At 30.6% G+C, this 17,538-nt stretch overlaps 2 protein-coding genes across 3 annotated transcripts; one reads left to right on the top strand and one right to left on the bottom strand.

Annotated features, from left to right (window-relative positions):
• The first annotated feature begins 5,552 nt into the window (after positions 1–5,552).
• On the top strand, positions 5,553–9,406 carry LOC121217825 (protein odr-4 homolog). 2 transcript variants are annotated; one of them, XM_041094217.1, is made up of 11 exons: positions 5,553–5,808; positions 5,902–6,117; positions 6,210–6,305; positions 6,419–6,507; positions 6,619–6,747; positions 7,081–7,201; positions 7,346–7,430; positions 7,525–7,634; positions 8,241–8,392; positions 8,772–8,868; positions 8,952–9,406. In XM_041094217.1, the coding sequence occupies exons 1-11, from the start codon at positions 5,728–5,730 to the stop codon at positions 9,237–9,239; spliced, it is 1,464 nt and encodes a 487-aa protein (XP_040950151.1). In that variant the 5' UTR covers positions 5,553–5,727; the 3' UTR covers positions 9,240–9,406. The 2 variants fall into 2 exon arrangements, with proteins under 2 accessions (XP_040950151.1, XP_040950152.1); XM_041094218.1 differs by having other exon boundaries at positions 5,623–5,808; positions 8,949–9,406.
• A 142-nt stretch (positions 9,407–9,548) lies between these two features.
• On the bottom strand, positions 9,549–11,360 carry LOC107957850 (phosphoglycerate mutase-like protein 1). Its single transcript, XM_016893444.2, has 9 exons — positions 11,247–11,360; positions 11,049–11,156; positions 10,880–10,959; positions 10,623–10,758; positions 10,468–10,542; positions 10,252–10,340; positions 10,053–10,172; positions 9,901–9,945; positions 9,549–9,787 (listed from the first exon to the last, which is right to left on the bottom strand). Exons 1-9 carry the CDS (start codon positions 11,304–11,306, stop codon positions 9,703–9,705), a joined length of 798 nt encoding a protein of 265 aa, XP_016748933.2. The 5' UTR covers positions 11,307–11,360; the 3' UTR covers positions 9,549–9,702.
• Positions 11,361–17,538: the final 6,178 nt, after the last annotated feature.

Raw genomic sequence — 17,538 nt, 5'->3', positions numbered from 1 at the left:
GCCCGGACCTCATCTTTAACATACTCAAAGTAAAACTATTCATTGAATTCTTTCTAGACATGCACCCAAGTCCCAATATTGATGCCACCTCACTTTTCGTTTGTGCACTACGCCGCCACCACAAAAGGGCAACATTAATTAAATATATAGACCCGGTCCCCTTAAACTCTTTCAGTTTAGGGACGTCAATCTTGTGTTTGTGTGTCTCGACTCACACCCCAATACCCACAATTGCTTTGCACAAAACAATTTCCCCCTCGAGCTATTCCACATGTTTCTTCAAAGCCTCCATCATGGCTTTGAGAGCATTATCCCTATAGGTCAGCATATTCACAATGGAGTTAAGAGCCCTTTACATCTCTTCCACAATGACATTGGGTGTATCCTGTATTTGCTCCTTAAGCTCATCCTATAGAGTCCAACTCTATGATGCGACCCTCAACCACCTCAAGGCTTTTCTTAACATCACCCATGGATTCTTTGAGTTTGGAAACTCTTCCATTTATCGCCCACATAATATCCCTTGAATTTCTACATTTCTTTGCCCCATGGGTCTCTAGTGAAACATGTTGACAATCTGTTTGATTTGTCATCTCAACTAAGCACTTTAACGAACCTAGCCTAGGAAACTGCGTGACCTTAAGCGGTAAATTCACTTCAAATTTGCATAAGTTAACCTGAACCCTCGAAATATGATAATCTCAAAAGAATTCTGAGTCACCAATGGTAAAAAAGTAATTGATGAAACAAGTGAGAAAGTAAATAAGGCTTAATAAAGCATTTAAAGTGAATGCTCTCAATTTAATTACTCTAAGTGAAAAATGATTAGAAATGAGGTGGGAAATTCCTCTTTTATAGTTGAGCCCCCTACATCCCCAATAATACAAATTGAATTACATTAATGACTCAAATTCAAAACTATCTATACGGTAGATTCATAAGGAATTTAAACTCTAGATAATCTTATCCTTAGGATTACAAAATTACTCTAATAACTACAATTTACTATAGTGGTTCACTAGGTCACTAGGCTCCAAGTAAAGAGTTGAGCTGATCTTGATAAGTTAAGTAACTCTAATTTGCTCAAATGGTTGCCTTAGGTTGTTTTGCATGCATTGGTCACTTTCCTTTGTACATGGGTCGTGACATTATGATAATACGTTATTGTTGGTGGCTAAATTTGAAAGTGTTTCTGCTAGTTTTGGTGAGCAAGGTTTCTCCATGGTTGGCATCTACACCCTACGGGTTTTCATCACTCCTTGCATGGATGGAAGATAATGAGAAAAAATTGATAATAGAAAGAGTGACAGTTGTAAATATAATATTAAATAAAAATTTAATTTTAAAAAATATTTAATTAAAATATCACTTGTGAATCCTACAAGTTAATAAATTTCCTGATTAAGTGAGTGTTAGGAGTCAATCGAACATTAATTCAATTAAGAAATTACAAAAATGATCATCCGTATTTTATATTATTTGAGGATACTTTAGTCTTTTCATTTTAAAAAACAATAAAAATATTCATATTGTAGGATTTGGATCTATAACAATTACATTAATTTTTTTAAAAATTTACCACTCGACTAAAACTTCCATTTTAATTTATTTATGTATTTTAATTTTTTTATGCATATTTTATTACATCCATTAATCATATATATTATTTATTGTATGTTGTTTTCAGATACATATTTATGTTCTAAATATATGATTTCTACAAGCGTACGTATGATAAAATTTTTAATTTTATAAATAATATTATTTTAATAAAAAATTATGTAATTGAAAAAGTGCTATAATTTAAAGCAAAATTTTTATTTAAACATAATATTAATGCATTTTTTTTATTTGACATCAACGACGCCTGGATAAAGAAGAATACACAAAAGTTTAAAAATTCTTAAAAAGTGAATATAAATACTTAAATTTTAATAAAAACCCTTCGTAATGATGTTTAAAATTAGATACATTGATTAAACCCGTGGGCGGAAGAAATCAACTGCGGAGACACGACAAACGGCAAAAGCCTTTGGTTTTTTGTCGACTTTTTAGTTTTTGATTGTATTGGGGGTGAAAGTTTATGGAGCAGCGGGAAGGATTCGCTTTTGGTCTGCCGCTGCAGTCTAGTTGTTAGTGGACCCATCTCGTAATACTAATATGCTGCGAAAACAAACCAAAATTATTAGAATAAACAATCAAAAATGAAAAATAGTGGAAATTACGCATAGACTAGGTTGAAATTTAATATTATTTAAATGGAATTATGTAAATAAAAATATGGTATAGGAAGATTTTACTTTTCGATTAAATTTTAAATTTAAATTTAATTAAGATATAATGTAATACGATTATTAAATATCAGAAAGTTAAAAAGGAAAAATAATAAGGTTAATCATTGGTAGGTATCATAATGTTTACCTAAGGACTTCGAAAACACTTTTTCACCCTCTGCTTTTTATGTTTCTTGATTTCATACATATTTGATATTTTTGCAGGATTTAAAAATAAATATTCTGCTTCGGCATTTTCTTTTCCACCAATCCCTACCTTTTCCATTTTTTAAATACGGCTTTCAGTTTAATTTTCCAAAACAAAATTCTATCATTTTAAAAACATATTACACACTTTAATAATTTCAAACCTGCAATCTTCCAAAGCTTGTCTAGTTCCTTCTTATTTCCTTGAAACTTTGGTATTTGGAACTTGCTCCGTATCGTTAACCCAACCCATATTCCAAGGTCTTCGTCACTTTGCAACATGAGGACTTCTATTTCGGTCCCGTATTATTGCATCACGGTTTTTTATTCTAAAATTGGACTCCAAGATTATTTTTATCAAATGGTTTTGATATAGAGTTGTGATGGTGGGGTCGGATTCTAACACTAATAAAAATTTTAAGTTCGATTGTTATGTTCGGGTTCAACTCGATCTGAAATATGATTCTAAATTTTTGTTTAAGTCTAGCGCAGATAAATATATTAAAATTTAGGTTCGACTCATGTTAATTCTTTTAATTTTATTTTTATATAAATTTTTTTAAAAAATATAATACACTAAATACACTAGAAATATTAAAATAAATGTTTCCTAACAAATTGAAAATAGATTAAAAAGAATCTTTATATTCAAATAAGTAAGTGTAATTTAACAAGTAAATGCCTCTAAAATAGTAACAAAAAATAATAATAAAAGTATTATACAATATTCAAATATTAACAATAAAATAGGAGTAGCATAATAGTTAAATAGTAGTAAAAATGGGAAAACAACAACAAAAAATGGAAAAATAAAAGGTTTTTTTTAATTAAAAATTCAGGTCGGGCCCAAAAAAACCTTACTCAAGTCTTGATATATTTTCTAAATGGATTTTTTTTGACCAAGCCTATTTTTTGAGTCTATATTTTTACTCAAACCCTCTCATTTTTCAAGCAAGCCTTTGTCTGGCCAGACTCATGGACAACTCTAGTTTTGGTCACCTATTATTGCAGCTGGGGATTTGTTAAAGGCATAATAATTTTTTTAATCCTTCAATTTTATAAAAAAATTTATTTTAATCATTTATTCAATTTTCATTTATTTTAACTTTTGAATTTGTATTTTTTATCAAATCACCCAAAAAATGGATGGAAAATTTAATGTTTGTTAACTTTGCTCATGTGAAATATGCGTGAATTGCCATATAGATGATACCTCAACATTTAATTGATTTTTTAGAATTTTAAAAATATTAAAAATATATTTTTTATAATTTTTAAATAATTTAAATAAATTTTAAATTTAAAAAATAATTTATATATATTTTTTAAAAATTTAAAAAATTAATTAAATACTTACATGTTGACAATCTGCTTACAACATCAGTAAAGTTAAAAAATTTAACTTTTCTATTTATTTTTGAATGAATTAATAAAAAAACACAAATTTAAAAATAAAATAAAAAACAAAATGAAAGATTAAAATCACCTTTTATTTTATAAAATTGAAACAACACCTTTACTAAAATCCAGACACCCATCCTCCTTTATTATAAATATTAAAATTTAAGCGATACTATCACCTAATCCATAAATGTTAGATATATTTGTTCATTCCATTTCAATTTGATATTAACAAGAGGAAATCATTAACCTTCATCATGAGTAGACAATTCTTGTGACTCAAATCTTTAATGTGGATAAAGTTTAAATACGGCCAAACACTAAAATTCATAAATTTTTTTAATACGCATTTGACATGTAAACATAAAAAATAAAATATAAATATCTTCCCTAAATATTTTAGGGTTTAACATTTTATTATTTTATAAGTTTTTTATATATAATATTTTAAAATTATTTTTTTAAATTCGAAATCATTATAACTTTTTTTTTGTTAACAACTGAAAAATAAAAATAAAACTCTTAAAATTAAAAATATAAAAATTAAATTTGAAATTTGAAAAATATAAAAAGGTTGTCTCTCCATTTTGGAGAAATTGATTTGAAATTCTTGAGATGATTTTAATTTTGCTACGGTAACAGTGAAGCATTCCCTTTAAGAACACAATATCAAAATATTGAAAGAAATTGATTCAAGGTAATACAAAAGTTATTGTTGTTATATTTAATATCACAACAATTAAATATTAATATTAATGGCAATGCCAGTTAAGAATTGTTTGGAGATTTATCATCTTTTCGGCCGCAGGCAATGCCTCCAACAAATACACCGTAATTCCACTTAGGGATGTCAATTGGGCGGGACGGGTGTGGGGGAATTTTCATCCCTATTCCTATCCCGCGACTCGCTGCAAGCATAAAACCCAAAATCATCCCCGCCCCACCACCCACGTGGGTCCCCAGATCCATCTAATTCCTACTATATCTATCCCGCGACCCACTCCATATAATATATTTATAAATATCAGTTAAACAGGAGCTTCAAGTTTGCAAGTTGCGGCGTGGAACAATAGTAAGTAAATTTAGGGTTTTTTTGTAAAATAGAGAAAGTGAAAAACTGAAGGAGTGAGGTGTGTTAAAATTGGGTGAAAAACTGTTATGTGCTCTCCTTGTTATTTTATTCTAAAAAAATTAACAATGAACGCGATTTGAGTACTGTTATCAAAATTAAAATTTTATAAATGTTTATTTGTTAAATATGCTTATTACATTATGCGCGGCATGTGGGGATGAGACGAGTACAAGATCATACCCACACCTGCCTCACCACACACGAAGGGTCTAACTTTTGTCCCCATCCTCGCTCAACCACCTACGAAACTTGTATCAATCGCTACCCAATTAAGTGTGAAGCGGGATGGGACCCGTGAAACCCGCCCACTGATGCCCTAATTTCACGTGTGGATTCGTACATTCATTTAGGTCAATGAGACTAAACTTTGTAATACCAAGGTTAATGCATTAATTATTTGTTTATGTATTTAGTAACATATTTAAAAGCTAAAAAAGATTCCTAAATATAAAATTATTTATCAGGGCCTAAAAGAAAAGAAGAAATTTATGAGACTGATGATGAAGCCTATATAAAGCACAATGGCTAAAAGAAGCCCATTTCAAATGTCCTCAAACAAAGCAAGAGAGACCTAACCAAAAGCCCATTTCCAGTCCATGATGGCGGTACGACGCCGTTTTCTGTCTCATGATTTCTTCTCCGGTTCTTATTGCTAAGCTCTGAAATCTCAGGTGGTTCGACTTCGATCTGTTTGTTCACTGAAGTCAAACAAACATGGTGAAAGCAGTGGTCGGAGAAGAAAGCCAACTCCAGCTAGCTGAGGATCGTCTCTCCCGATCTTCAGAACCGGCTCAGGTCCATTTCGTTTTCTCGTTGAAACAAAATTACAGAGATCGATGAATTCTGAAGAATTTCATGTTAAATTCGTTTTTGCCCGTTTAAATGCAGGTTGGTCTGGTGATAGGGAAACTCAACTCCGCTCTGGACCGCGGCTTCGTGTTCGATTTAGTACCCACTCAAAACGACGCCGGACAACCAGCTTGTTCGGTTTTGGAGCCAGCAAAAGACAACAAGAAAAAGGGATCGAAATCCAAATCTCAGACGTCTGATTCTTCCTCTAATTTGGTCATTGACAAGGATTGGGTCGCTGAACATGCTCGCCAAGTGCGTTTATTCATTCATTTATTTGTTTACTTTGAATTAGTGAACTGAATTCGATTTTTTCCCTTAAATTATGCAAATGTTGTTGAATCAAGGTGTCAAGAATGATGGTGGGTGGAATCAAAGTAGTGGGTATTTATGTGTGGGCAAGTGAGGCCGCTTTCAAGAATTCGACCATGGTGCTTTGCCAGGTGTTTCACTTTATCTTTGCTTCATTTTTATTGAAGTTTGGCATGTTTTCGTTCGGAGTAAAGTTTTGGTTTCACCAATTTATGATCTGAAATAAATCTAATGGTTTTTGCAGACTGTGAAGGGAGTTGCTGAAGCTGCTTCCACTTTGGAGGATGACCTTGATGTAAGATTGCTTATTCACATATGTTATAGCCCAAGGAGGTACTTTACAAGAACTGTATCTGTACTCGTTATTTGTTATTGATGTTTGATATTCCTCAGTTGTTAAAGTTCAATTTCTAATTTGACCTCAAAATTACACTTCTTTGGTAGATGGACATGTCGGAATTGTACACTGTCATCAAATATTACGTCAAGCAGCTTACGGCCTTGTGACTTCAAAATGGGAAGGGTCTTAACTTCTCTTCAAACTTTTAAGTGCTTGTACAATTTTGATCTTAGGTAACTATTATCTATTTCTCAAACTTCTTTCCCATCCCAGATTTCTATTGTTTGGCTTGATCATTCCTGTTGAATTTGTTCTTTGTTCCATATGGGGTTCACCAAACTTTCATTAGCATCTCTTATTGCCTGCTTCCTCTTAACTTCTTTACAGTCTTTTCGCTAAAATATTAGGCTACCATATAGCCATGCTTAATTTGGAACTTAGTTTCACTTTTGCATTGTTGCTTCTCTTGATAGTTGATACATTTGTTGATATTTTCCTGCTAGCTATTTTAGCATCTAAAGTATGTCTTTAGTCATTTTTGAACAACAAAGGTATATGTTACTCAGGCTGCCAATTTATCAAGAGAAAACATCAAAATCTGAGACGCTTGTTGATTTTCTGTGTAATGGAATTTCTAATTATGTTAAAGAGCTGCAAGGTGCAAAAGCTGTGATTGATGGGAACCTGGTGAGAATTGCTCTAATCAACCTCTTAAATGTCCAGGCATCTTATTCATTAATCTTTATAATTATGGAACAATATCCATTACTTCTTGAATAATTCCTTCACCTTTGAACTGGTAATTTCTTCTGATGCTATTCTATTGTTTAGGTTGTTAATGATGAAGCATGCACCACAGAGGGTTTGCATGAAGTTGAGTTGCTTCTACCATTTATGAAGGATATGTACATTGAAGGTGATCTGGCCGTTTCTATTTTGAACTTGATTGTCTTTTTCATGTTGTTTATACTGTTAAAACTAACGTTTAATAATTGTTTAAATTTGTGAAGCATGCAGCCAGAAAGATGTTGTAGGTGTTGTCAATTTTACTGGCTCTCTATGTTCCTTTTCATTCTTGAATTCCAAGGAACCAATTTCACAAGCTGTTGCTGATATAAAGGTAACCCATTTCTTCTATTTTGTACTTTTTGATTTAGATGATAACTTGGTCTCGTTTTGATATTTGAAGTGTTGACATGGAAATACCTGTCCTGGTAAATAAAAGGGATTAGATGTTGCCATCTCTGTGCAAGATGAATGTAAACAATGACCAGTTTATTTCAATTGTTTATCCAAATGGATACGAGTAGAATAGAATATTTGGAATTCAATATGTGAAATTATCTATTGCACATCAAAAGACGCATATTACCCCTAAAACTTTGGTCTGAAGAGTCTTTTTGAGTCTTATGTCATCTTTAAACTATGCTTATGTGTCCTATTATGATGCAAACCTTTTCATGTAGCATATTAATTTGTTTTATTTGACATGGCATAGTTCATTTGATGTTCTTTACACAAGCATATAGCATATTTTGTCTTCACTTTGTCTTTATTGAATTACCCAATTTCTTCAAAACCACCTTGTTGTGATGAGAACATTTTTGAAACGCTAATGTTCAAAGGTTATTTGTATGTTCTCAATCCAAAAAACAAACTGTCTTATTTGCTTGAATGACATGAGTTTATAATATTGTCTTGTGCAACTGTATATGGCTGTGATCAGGATGATATCATCAGGAGTTTGCGAAGCAGGCTCGATATTATTTGTGATGAAGCAGATGAAGACCCAGGGCCAATCGACAATGAAATTAAGGAAGCAGGAAATGACTTAGCTTCTGAGAAGCCGGTTTCCCAACTCGTTTTACACTCCTTGAGGTGCATTAGCTGTGCTGTTGATAAGTCTTTATTTTATCAAAGGAACCTAACTCTAGTTAGAATACTGATTGCTGTCTGTCATCCAATGTCTAGTTTCCTCTTTTCTCTGTACATTATTACCATCATGGCTTCATGCTATTAAATTCAAGATCTGGCTATGTTGTGGCTGCATTATTGATTACAATAAAACATCGTTCACAAGTGGATTCCAAAATAGCCTATGCTTTTCCGTGTTCATTCTTAAATCATTATTTTCATTTCCTATATACGTGTTTTTTTCCCTCCATTTCTAAGCTTGCACCTCATAGGGTACCTGTTAATCCCCTTGTATTTTTGCAATATTGATTCTCTCTACTGCATGCTAAACAAATTGGTACAGGAAAAATTGCAATCTTTCACTACCTCGGAGAGTCTTTGTTCCATGGTTGGCGGGTACATATATCTGTGACTATCTCCAACCATCAGAGACACTTGAGGTTCTTCTTCTTTTTCTTCTTTGTTTAATTGGAGGGTAACATATTTCTGTGCTTTCTAATTTGTTGTTTTCATGCGCTAGTAGGTTTTAAAAGATCATTGTGTTGAGTTGATGTCCATGGAAGCTCCAAATGATGCATCAAAAATTTTGGAACCTGAAGAAGAAGCCATTAGAGTGTCCACTAGATCTTTTTGGGATGTAGTCATCCCTTACTGTTCGACATCAAGCTCTACCCAAGAAAAGAACATAGAAATTACCGGCAAAGAAAATAGCCAGAAAACTAGCAAGTCACCCAGTCTCTACTTCGTTGCAGCTGTTATCATCCTCCTCCTCTCAGTATTAGTAGGTTTCGTGTTTGTAAGAAAATCATAGTGCAGTGGGTGAACATTTCGGTAGTAATATGGAGCCTTCTTAGAATCAATATCATATCAAGTAGTGTTATGATTGATTACTTCAAATTATAATAGAAAACAAATTTTTTAAAAGGAAATTTTGTTCTGAGAACCATTTTCAATGCCATTGGACACTTTTGATTGAAATGGCAATAGTTTTTGTATGAAGATATGTGCCTTTTGAGTTTTCCTTGTTTGCCACGATAAAAAGATGTTACTCTGAACTTTGATTGATGTCTATTTCAAAAGCCATTTTGCATTGAGTTTAAATGAATAAGAAGAATTCAATAAACACGGAAGCTTTATTAATAAAAAAATTGAGCGTACATTTTTTTGGTCAATTTTCCTTTAAAATTAAGAAGACAAATGAAGAAAGATCAAAGAATACAAATTGGATGAACAGATTAAAGAATTCTTGGAGAGCCCAACAGTGTAACGTCCAATTAGTTGGAAACTTCCTCCCTTAACACATGCTGCTGCTTTGCAACATCTCTTGGTGAGCAAAGCATTGAATCCACTGCCCTTGGGCTGCAATAGTTGAAGGCAGCGATTAAGCATAAGATACGGCGTCGTTCAGTGTCGCTCTTTAACTCAAAATTTGCAAACCAAAAAAAAAAAGAAGAAAAAAAAGCATAATTTACCTTTTATCGACAATGACCACCGAACGAAGTTCACAATTGTCGAAGCTAAGATCAGATCAGGCAAAATTAACTCATCATCAGTCACAATTCACAAACATTTAACATTTGAAAGCTTTCAAAATACAAATTATTTAATGGTTAAGGGTGAGTACCGTTGGCATAAGGCAGAGCTAACAGCCTGATGACAGTCATTTCCAAGTACTTTTAATATTTGCTGAAGTATGATGCCATGGCTGACAATCACTATATCCTGCTCTGGCCTTGTCCACAACCTGGAATTGGAATTAAATATAATTTCATCAACCAGTAATTACAAAACCGGGCCAAGATTTCACATCCAATTGTTGTTACCAGTTCATAAACAAGACCATCCGTGCAGCAATTTCCTCTTCAGGCTCTCGAATGTCCGGATTCCACATGCTGTCATCTTCGCCATCCATCTGATCGATACAAAACAAATATAAGATATGCATACTTTAATACGGATTAATTGAACACTTGTACTATCTGACATCATCTTAATTAATTAATGTTTAAAGATAAAATAATGGCGGCTAACGACCTTACCATTGAAAAATCAATAGAAGGGAAAAGAGCTTCACATTCGCTAACCTTTCGCCTCATATCACAAGGTCGAACCCCCTGCATCCATTATGAAATTTCCAGTTTAAAACTCCAATAACATGGTTTAATTTAAAATGATAGATTTAATTAAGCCATACCAAGCGGTCTCGACAAAGCTCAACTGCCATGATTTGGGGGCAATCGAGACCACCGGGTTTTGCAGAAAAATTATCAGTATTCCCTTCATCTGCGCTGCTTTCATTACCAAAAACTCCAATAGCAGTTTGCATGGTCCTAATAATTATGATTCCATCAACGCTCGTTAGCTTCGGATCCAAATATATATGACAATAACTTATCTCATCAACCTTTGACTACAAGGAGTTTGAAAATTTTTACTATTTTATGTTTTTACCTGTGCAAAGGGGAGGTGACCACTAACTCGATCCTTTTAAAAAGCCCTCTAGCATGAACCTCCTTGCGAAGTTTACAAACCTGAAAAAACAAATGTAAAGATTAAACATGATCATTATATATAAGTTTTTGACGATCCATATATAAGAAGCCACTGGTTATTAAATTACCTGCTGCAATCCCAACGGGGAGAGTTGGGCATCAAATAGGTGAGGAGACAACAGTGCATTGCGGTCCTTGTCTCCTTCTACGTTATGCATTGCTTGTCCATGCCTCACCTGAAACTCATAAGTGACGTCTATGGTTTAATAAAAAAGAAAAGCCCTTTATTGGCGTTGGTATATTATACATGTAAACCAAGTTCATACCAAGTGAATAACTTTGCAACGCTGCCATGGGTAAGGAAATTGAGCTGCCGTGGTGTTCATAACTTTCTGCAAATGTCAAGTAAATCTAAGGAAATAGAAGAAAGCTTATTGTGATGCAAATTAAGTTATTTAAAACGCTACAGGGGATAACTACTTATATATATATATTGTGAGAGAGAAATTGAGATGAGTATTTTTCTAGGTTGGTTCATATGACCATGGCTATGTGACTCCTAATTAAATATTTAATAATGGTGGAATTATGCGACCGTATGAAGAAGGAAAAAGTATGGAACTTAAGAATGAAACTGGAAAGGACTTTGAAAACTAGTTACCATTTGACTTACAATATATAAATTTCCTAACAACTTTCAAGTTTCAAATTCTATATAATATTATATACTATTCTTGGGAGGAACTCATTTATACCGGTGTAAAATTTAAGCAATTTTGCATATTTTTATAATTTTTTATATAATTAACATTTTAACCTTAAATTTTATATTAGTGTAAATGATCCATCCCCTACAGTATTACTTGGTTGATATTAGGGGTGTTCAAATTTCGATTAAAATCGAATTAACCAATTGAGTCAATCTAATTTGATTAATCGGTCGGAGGTCGGTTAATAATTTTTTAGAAGTTCAGTTATCGGTTAATTCAATTAGAAATCGAGTAATTAACCGAATTAACTAAATTAACCGAATTTAATAATTAATAATACAAATTATATGTAGTTTTAATTTGGTTAAATGGATATTATCAATTTATTTTTTGATATGTTTTATACTTATTTTAACAAAATATATATAAATTTTGGTTAATTTGGTTAACCGACTAAATTAATCGAAATATTTCGGTTTGATTAACAGTTAAAAAAATTAAAAAGTTAGGTTAATTCAATTAATACTAGTTCAGTTTGATTAGCCGTCTTTAGTTGATACTAACTTATATAATAATACCATTAAAATGCATAAACATTCCGTGGAAGGAAAATTGGCATGCAAACTGCAAGTCTTGGCCTTGTTTGCCAAGAAAATTATGAAGAAAATAAAAATCAAAGGAAAGAGTTTGGGACCAAAGGAAAGCCGTGGAAAAATTGAGAACTTGGTTTAATTAACGCCAACCGCGGGATGGAAGGCTTACTTATAATTTTATTTAATTTATATTAAAATTTCTGATGATGATAAAATTAATTAATTCATGAAATGTCTTTGTTTATCAATCAAATCCATGCAACGTGAAAACAGGGATTATATGGTCTCCTTTTTCAATGCGTGAATAGATGTGAAGCGACTGTTTTCCTTTTGTTTTTCTTTGGAAACACGGGGGCCGAAACCCGTTTTATTGACACCTTAGGGAACGGTCAACCACCCTCAACAACTGCTATTTAATTGTTATATTATGTGTATTATTTAATGTTTGATATACGAATTTATATATTGTTAGTGAATTTAATGTTGTTACATTATTTAAAATAGAGTTAAATGAATTTATTTTAAGAATTTCCCATCTTATTAATATATCAAATATAAATTTCTTAGTTTAATTATACCTACATAATTGTAATATGTATCATTATGTTCAACATTTAACCTAAATTAAATTAATGTGCTCTTGATTTTATCATTTTATCATGATTTTTTTTAAATTTTAACAGAAATTAATCTCGATTAAACAAATATTTAGTTTCTTCACAAATTACGGTAACTAAGGGGTAGGATAAGAAAGATGCTTGGTAGTTGCTGCTTGGCACCCAAAAATAATAAAATTTAACTATCATTTTTTTCGATCACCTAACTATGAAATAAAATAGTCATTCAATTATTAATAATTTTCTTTTTTGATCATTAATTATGAAAAATTATAAAATAATCACTTAACTTTTTAATTTTATCTTTTTTTTTAATCAATAACTAGCTAACGTAAAAATGGAAATACCCAAAAATCCAAGATAGTTGGGTGATAAAAAAATAAAATTGAATAGTTGAGTGACTATTTTGTGACTTTTTATTGTTTGGTAACTGAAAAAGAAATTTACTGATAGTTGAGTGGTCATTTTGACTTTTCATAGTTGGATAACCAAAAAAGAAAAATATAGTTGAGTGGTTACTAATGTAATTTATCCAATTATTAATTTTTTAAAATGGTAGAATTATGAGTTAATATAATAATAAAATTAATTAAGAAAATATAGTTCATTAAAAAATATACAATTTGTTTGACTTCACCGCTCATGATAACCTTCATAAGCTAAATGAACATCATTACATAGGGAGATATAAAGATGGTTTATGATTGAGTAAATTGTATGTCTAAAGTTTGTTTTTAGAAAAGAAAATTCCCTAAAGAGGTAGTGGTTGAGATTATTACTTATAATAAAAATAACAACAATATTGTTGGCAAAAACCCCTTAAATTCCTGAATGTCTGCACCATCTCCAAATTTGTTTTGTATTTATACCTTAACAAAAATTATATGTAAATCATTATAATTTTAGTAAATATATACTCAAAGCAACTATTAAAATGTAAAATTCTTAAAGTGGGTTTAGATGAACGATGCGTTTATTTATTGTTAATATGAAAATAACAATGATGATGAAATTAAATAATGTAACAATATTATATCATAAGAAAAATAAATAAACGAGCCAGAGTGTGTGAATATAATTAAAAGAAATTACTCGGTCATTTTTTTTATGAGAACAATTAATTAGTGGGTCTTAGGCTCTTAGCTTAAGGAAAATTTTGGGTACATACACGTGTTAACAACAGTGACGACTAAGTCAGTCGGAACAAATAAAAGTATTTCTTTTTATAATTTATTATTTTTGCTTAGCAAATATGTGGAAAATACAAAGCAGTTTCCACTAGGGAAACGAAAAGGCCAAGGAAAAATCCCCATCCCTCGGACTTCATTGACCCAGTAAAGTCGCTTCACCAACTTGAGTACGTTCGTTGATGCATATGGGTCGGATCAGATGTTATTAATTATCATGACTGCTCTACTTCAATCTTTTTAAAGATATCTAGTATATAATACAACCTTATTATATAAAAAAATACATTATATAAGAGTAAAATGATAATTTTACATTTTAATAAATATACGAAAGTTAGACAAATTCAAGATGTATTCGACAATGCATTATTATATTTTTATCTTTTTAATAATTATATATAAAGGTAAAATCATTATTTTATATATCAGGATCAGATAAACCATTATCAGAATTGCTCCATTTTAAATCTGTTCATAAGTCGAGTCAAAGTAAGACATATAATCATTTTGATATAATGACTTATTTGACCTTCCAATTTTACAAAAAAAAAAAAGCTATTCATCTAATTTTTTGCCTCTTTTAGCCATTGAACTTGTATTTTTTATCAAATCACCCAAAGTGGATGAAAAAGTTAATTGTTAACTTTTTTGATGTGACATCTACGTGGCACTCCACAACGTTAGCAATTAATTAATTTTTAAAAATATTAAAAATAATTTTTAATGTTTTTTATATATTTTTAATAATTTTAATTTTTTAAAATAATTTTTATGAATTTTTTAAATTTTAAAAAATTAATTAATTTTTGGCTTAGCATTCATATGGCAATTGATATATATGCCACATCAACAAAGTTAACGAACACTAACTTTTTCATCTATTTTAGGATGATTTGACTAATAGTGGAAGCTTAAGGGCTAAAAAAAGCAAAAAAAAAATTAAATGAAAGGCTAATATAATTTTTTGAAAAGTTTGAAGGCTAAATAAATTATTATGCCTAATAATTTTTATATCTGCTCAACCCCAATTTAACTCGAATATTGGACAAATTTTTTTGTCAAAACCCAACTTATATAAACAATGCACACTACTTAGGCATTGTTTCATCACCCATTTTTCAATAAAAATAATAATTTTAAAAAAGAATTATTATGTGAATAAAAAATTGGTAACAAGTGGTTAAATTATGCAAATTATGAGAAAATTGGTTATGAACTTATACATGTTAGAATTACGACATTTAGTAATACTTGCCTAATATTTAAATATATAAACATTGATTTACTAAAGAAGAAATTAATAAATATGGAAATAATATATATATATATATAGATGATGAATTTAATGGTAATGTTATATGCGGGGTTAAATGGTAAAATGAATTTTATTTATGAGAATTAGTAGTTGATAAATAATATAATATATTAAATTTTAGTTTGATTGGTATTGTTGTAATTGTAATAATAGGAGGGCGTGATTCCGTGTATACTTAAATATATATTTTCTTTTGATTGAAATGTTAAATTGAGTTTAGGGTTTTATGCCTAAAAGTAAATCTTGAAAAATGTGAAACATGTGAGCGCAGTAGAAATAATATACAATTATATTATTGGTAAGAGAAATAGCTAAACATGATAACTTATGATTGATTGTGGTATGATGGAGTGAATAGATATATGAACATTTATGTTTTAGGTGCTGAATAATAATTAAATGAGAAAATTAATTTGTGAAAGGGGATTAAATTTGAAAAAAAAAACAATAGGGTGACACTAAATCCAACAATTAAAATGCATGATTAAAAGATGTAGTAACTAGTAGGAGAATCAAATAGAAATGATTATGTACTTGGTTGGTCAAGGTAAGATTATTCTTACTATGCAATAAAGAAAGACATGAATGTGTGGTCCTTAAGTGAGTAATTATGTGGTAGGTAGTAAATGAGGATGATTGTACTATACAAAAAAGAATGAAATTGTGTACCCTTCCGAAGTGAGAAACTATAAGAATATTGACTAAAAGTCTTGGTAAATCCGATAGGAAGTTGTTTTAGATATGGTTGACGTATTAATAGAAAATAGCAATGTTGTGATTGATTACAAAATATTAATTTTTGCTAATCTCGGATTGGATGAATGTGTTTGAAATTTCACCATCAGAGTGCTTGCCTTATTACATCTTACGTTTAAATAAGTACGAATTAAAATTCCCAATAAATTTTGTAGTTTGTACAAAATGGGTGTGATTAGTAATTCTCAACAATGTTATTTCGTATATCCAATTTTGTATTCCGTGTTATTTATTAAATGATGGGAATAGAATTAAATTATTGTTATTGAATTGGTGACATAGTATAATCATTCGAATGGATATCTATATATGTATATGCATATTTTAAAATTTTGAATTAGTCTTAAATATTAAATAACTTATATTATATTTGTTAATACGCGTAAAATTGATATATGTGATATACTTTAGTAGAGATTTGTAATTATAATTGGAATCACTATCTGATTTGAGTGCATTGTATGATAAACATATGAAAAAGAATTTAATTAATATGCTAACCAATAATTTAGAATCAAACTATACCTATGAATTGGTAAGGTAAGTTACGATGAGAATCTTAATTTGAAAATTTTGGATAAGTAGTGAAACAAGAGTTTAGTTAAAAAGGTGATAATTAAATAAGCTACTATGTACTTGGCGTTATTAGTTGTTAAATGGATCATTGGAAGGGTGTACTACACTTGCATAAAGTTTTGATAGGTTTAAGATTGTTTATAAGTGGATGAATAAATGAAATGTTCGTAAATATTGAGTGTAACATCATTTATTCTGGGTCGTCGTTAGTTTGAATAAAAAAAATCTTATATTTAGTAGCTCTGTTATCCTCATTCAATGTGGCCAATAATAAGCCCTCCACGAGAGGATTAAACATAACTAGCTGACATTTTTACCAAAGCTCTTCGTTATCCTACTCTTCATTCATTGGTTGTGAAGATGGGCCTCCTTAACATTCATAAGGGGCTATTACGATTGTATAATGTATTACTGGTAGTTAGTCTGTTGACAAAGTTATATATCCAGCTTTGTATTTGACAGATTTTGGTTCATTATTTTCTTATCCTTAAATACACTGAAATTTCATCTTTGGCTCTCGATCATGTTAGGAATTAAATTAAATTTAAATGTTTCTAAACTCATTGTGCCTATTTGCTTTAAGTTATAAATAATTGTATGTTGATTTTTATGTCCATATTTTTTTATTTATTTACATAATTGGGCCACTGCAAAGTGCAATGTGTAGAAAAGGTCGTAAGAAAGTTTAATTCCTTGATCCTCCGAGCCGAAACTAGGCTAAAACCCTTTTCCCAAAAATAATTATTTGGACCATCCAATGTACTAAATTATGTGACTCCAATTCACATATTTAAGGCATTTGCTTTAGATTAATGAGTCTAAAGCATCCATTACCTGTTTGCCTAATGGGCTTGGATTCGA

This window comes from Gossypium hirsutum, chromosome D05 (genome assembly GCF_007990345.1).
Source record: "Gossypium hirsutum isolate 1008001.06 chromosome D05, Gossypium_hirsutum_v2.1, whole genome shotgun sequence".
Classification (NCBI taxonomy): domain Eukaryota; kingdom Viridiplantae; phylum Streptophyta; class Magnoliopsida; order Malvales; family Malvaceae; genus Gossypium; species Gossypium hirsutum.
Note: the sequence above shows the minus strand (reverse complement) of the source record. Positions and strands in the feature narration are given on the sequence as shown.